Source organism: Austrofundulus limnaeus, unplaced genomic scaffold (assembly GCF_001266775.1).
Source record: "Austrofundulus limnaeus strain Quisiro unplaced genomic scaffold, Austrofundulus_limnaeus-1.0 Scaffold161, whole genome shotgun sequence".
Lineage (NCBI taxonomy): Eukaryota > Metazoa > Chordata > Actinopteri > Cyprinodontiformes > Rivulidae > Austrofundulus > Austrofundulus limnaeus.
The window spans coordinates 1071143-1075600 of record NW_013952563.1 but is presented as its reverse complement, the minus strand read 5'-3'; the positions used below and the strand labels follow the sequence as shown (position 1 = coordinate 1075600).

Below are 4458 nucleotides of genomic sequence, written 5' to 3'. Positions count from 1 at the left end.
GTTTATTAACTGATGATTTATTCATTGTTTATTAAGTGATGTCAGTGGCTGGTTTTGTAAATTGAAAGCTTTTTAGGATGTTTGGACCCATGTGAAGATGCTATTTGAACAATAAGCTTAAATTAAATTAGGACAATCAGCTGATTTGACAGCAATCAGAGTAATTATAAAAGTTCACAGCCAGAGTTCAGATTACTGTTGTTTTAAGATCAAAATGCAGAATTTGTAAAAAGCAACTCATTAAACTAAGGCACAGGTCTGAGCGGAGGTGAGTTAAAAACTTTTTTTTCATGTGTTCGTGTTAAAACCTGCTGCTACTCTTCCTCCTCACAGAACTGTCCACAGTTTAAGGCCAACCACGCTGAGCTGGTTCTGGCCAACCCCAGCCCGGTGCTCATCTACCAGATCTCCTCCTCTGAAACCAGGGTCCTCGTCGACGTCAGAGGGGAGATGCCTCGTAATCTTTCAGAGTACCTGGCTGAGAAAATTTACCCACAGATGCCAGGTAAACAACGTGGAAAACGTTTTATTTTGTTAAAGTGTTTTCTGGWGTAAGAATGGACAGTGCGAAGAACTGCATTTTTCGAACAATAAAACACAGTAAACACGTTTAAAGTGAAAAAAACTGCACCATTTTTGGGAGGACAGGAAGGTGGAAAAATGTTGGGGCAACAGACAAAGGCTGTAAAAGTGGAAGGTTAATTGTCAGCAGGTCAGAGGTCTGGCTTTAAAAAGAACAGCTGAACCTGTCTGAAGGAAAGACAGGCAGAACCTCTGTGAAAAACTCAATCTAAAACTRGTGAAACAATTGCAGAACAATGTTCCTCAATCATCCACACTTCATAATATCATCAAAAGATTTCAGAAATCTGGAGAAATGTCTGCTCAAAGGATAAAACTGAAAGTCAACATTAGTGGCAGTGGTCTTCAGGCCCTCAGGGTCCACTGCATTAAAACCAGGTCTGGTTCTACTCTGGACTAGAGGTGGGGAGATGAAGCTTTGTGATTAACCRAAGCTTTCATCCAACTGCTCCCTACGAGCCGGCATCATCAGGCTTCATTTACTCTACTGTGCCATCAAGTGGACAATAAAAATAAAGCAGATTCTAATGACATGACAGCTTTGTGAAGCTTCAAGTCATACAAAAGAAAAAAAAATAGATCCCGCAGAGCAGTAACATAATGACCCCCGCACACACACATGCACCAGAACACAGAAGTCTTTATTCCTAATAAATGTCATGCTACTAGGTGGGGGGCATTGGTTGACCTGATGATAGCCCCTCATCAGAGCTAAACAACCAAAGAAAATCTGAATCTCCTATGTTTAATAGTTTTTGAGCAATAACCCTTTTTGTATGTCCAGATACCCCCTTTTCAGATAAATTGGGGGGTGGGGGCACTAATTGGTGGACCTGATGGATAGAGCTTCATCAGAGCTAAACATCAAACGAAATCTGAAGCTCCTATGTTGAAGAGTTTCTGAGTTATAAGCATTTTTGCATGTCCTGACACCCACTCTTTGAAAGGAGCCCCCTCCTCAAATATAAGGTCTATCATAAAACCGTTGGCTGGTGCAGTGTAGGTCAGACTCATCTACAGCCCAGACTAATTTCATGTAGATCGGTGTAGCTGTTTTTGTGCTACGGTTGACCAAAAACCACTGAAGAAAAAAAAACAGTACAAAAACAATATGACTCCCACTTACGCTTCGTGTGCGGGGGTCATAATAATCATGTTTGTGATGAGCATAAAGAGTCTAAATCTGATCTGAATATGAACTTATTCATGTTGTGCAGCTATTTTTCTCCTGCGGATGTTCATCCAGGTGACGGAGCTCCTCTATTTGTTTTTAATTCTCTCTTTTGTTCAGAGCATATCAAGGAACCSTTCATGGAGGCGATACAGAACGATCGTCTCAGGTCCATGCCTGCCAGCTTCCTGCCTCCGTCCCCGGTCAACAAGCCAGGTACTGAAGTCTCACTGACTGGTTTTTGTTTGCAGACGGAGATGACTGTGGAAAAGTCTGTGTTAGCGAAACATAAATTGGACAGACTTTTATAAAACTCCAAAGATWATCACTGGATATTTAACTAAAACTTATTTACTTCAGAAYGACCACCAGCAACAAACACATGGTYATAATTCAGTGGGTTTTGYAGATACTGAGGTAAAAGTAGGTGTGGTAGTAGCTGAGAGTCATCCTCAGCATGAACTAAGTAAAGTAACACATCTCACAATATATCACACAAACTTTACAATATTGGACTAAAAGGCTCAAACATAACGTGATGTCAGTCTGAAACTTTGGCATGAAAGGCGGTGGCTGATGTGCAGACAGTAAATAACTGGGGAGGACAAACGGATGAATAAATCAGAGTGTTCTGTTTCAGGTGTGCTGCTGCTGGGCGATGCGTACAACATGAGGCATCCTCTGACAGGAGGAGGGATGAGTGTCGCTCTGAATGACATTTGCATCTGGAGAAATTTACTCCGGAACATTCCAGATCTGTGCGACGACACAACTTTGATCCAGGTAAACACCCACACCTGTCTGCTACATGTGCACTTTTTAGTTCCTCATCCCAGCCGCTTCACCCTTCCAACCTACTAGGAGGTAGAGGAGGGACAGTCTGGACACATTGTATGGGACTGATAACCTCTAATAATGTCCATTTAATGGACTGGCAACATTTAGTTCAAAGCGGGCCTTCATACACTGCGAGAAGCCCCGGCAACCTTGCGGCCACAGCTCAAGGCAGCCGCTTCAACAACTGAGGCATGGAGCATGGCCCACTCAGACTCGGKGACCCCCGCCTTGGCTGGGATGTGGTTAGAGTTCTCCCAGAGGTGTGAGTTGAAGATCTGTCTGACGGRTTCTTCTGCCAGGCGTTCCCAGCAGTAACCGTTTGGGTCTGCTGGGTCTGTCCGGCATCTTCCCCCACCATCTGATCCAACTCACTACCAGGTGGRGATCAGTTGACAGCTCAGCTCCTCTCCTGAGTGTCCAAAACATGTAGCTGCCGATCAGATGACACAACTACAGAGTCARTCACTGATCTGCGACCTGGGGTGTCCTGGTGCCACGTGCACTTATGGACACCCTTATGTTCGAGCATGCTGCTTGTGATGGACAAACTGTGACTAGCACAGAAGTCCGCTCGGGTTCAGATCGGAGAGGCTGTGCCTCCCAGTCACACCTCTCCAGGTCACACTGTCATTACCCACGTGGGCATTGAAGTCCCCCAGCAGAATAAAGAATAAAGGAATCCCCAGCAGGAGCACCTTCCAGCAGCCTTGCTAAGGACTCCAAGAAGGCTGGATACTCCGAGCAATCATTTGGTGCGTAGGCACAAATGACCACCAAAGCCCATCCCCTCCACCCGAAGGCACAGGGAAGCTACCCTCTTATCTACTGGGGTAAACTCCAACACACAGGCATCAAGTCAGGGGGCCAAAAGTAGACCCACACTAGCTCTGCGCCTCTCACCATGGGCAATTCCAGAGTAGAATAAAGTCCAGCCCCTCTCGAGGAGATCGGTTCCGGAGCCATGCTGTGCGCTGAGGTGAGCCCATCTAGCCGGTACTTCTTCACCTCACACACAAGCTCAGGCTCTTTCCCCACCAGAGAGCTAACATTCCATGTCCCAAGAGCCAGTTTTGGTAGGCCAGGGTCAGAGCGCCAAGGTCCCCGCCTTTGGTTACTGCCCACGGCGTCATGCACCTGACTCATCCAGCCCCTCCTGCAGGCGGTGGGCCTACAGAAACACTCCAAAATTAAGTTACTATTATCAATTACCTATTTTTGTTCAAAGCTAATCTGAAACTTGATTGATCGATCAACTCTCAGCTGCCTTATTTGAGCTCTGAATGAGTTGAAGCTATTTTTGTTTGCTAGAACTGCTTTGCTSTGTTAGCCATCTTGATTTCAGGTGACTCTAAAAAAGAAACGTTTGTAGACGTTCACCAGGCGTCATTAGTCTGCAGACCAGTGTGCCATTTAACACCTTGCTTGTGGCTTTATTTTTCACTCTGACAGGCAAAGAAAAAATTCCACTGGGAACGCAAGTCATCACATTCTTTTGTGGTGAATGTGTTGGCCCAGGCTCTGTACGAGCTGTTTTCAGCATCTGACGGTGAGTCCCTGCCTGCCTCTGCAGATAATCACGTTTGTGCAACAGATAGAATCTGCATTGATCTAATCATTCTCGTTGCTTTATTAGATTATCTTCATGAGCTCAGAACAGCCTGCTTCCAGTACTTTAAGCTGGGAGGACAGTGTGTCACCGGGCCAGTCGGACTCCTCTCAGTGTGAGCATTAAATGCYAACTCACATCTTTTAAGTAGTTTTAGACTGAAACCATTTTAATAAAAAAAAAAAGATTTAGTCGTTTTATTCAAACTTTAAAAGTAAAATGTAAGGTTCCCCAAAATTGAAAGTGAAGCTGAGTCCAGTTT

General features: G+C 44.9%; 1 protein-coding gene across 1 annotated transcript in view; it reads left to right on the top strand.

The window, feature by feature from the left end:
- sqlea (squalene epoxidase a) overlaps positions 1-4458 on the top strand; it is a 13459-nt gene that overhangs the window by 7716 nt on the left and 1285 nt on the right. Inside the window, exons 6-10 of the mRNA XM_014017113.1 lie at positions 334-505; positions 1874-1969; positions 2394-2536; positions 4040-4136; positions 4224-4311. Of these exons, the coding sequence (XP_013872567.1) occupies positions 334-505; positions 1874-1969; positions 2394-2536; positions 4040-4136; positions 4224-4311 (596 nt within the window). The remainder of the gene's footprint in view (positions 1-333; positions 506-1873; positions 1970-2393; positions 2537-4039; positions 4137-4223; positions 4312-4458) is intronic.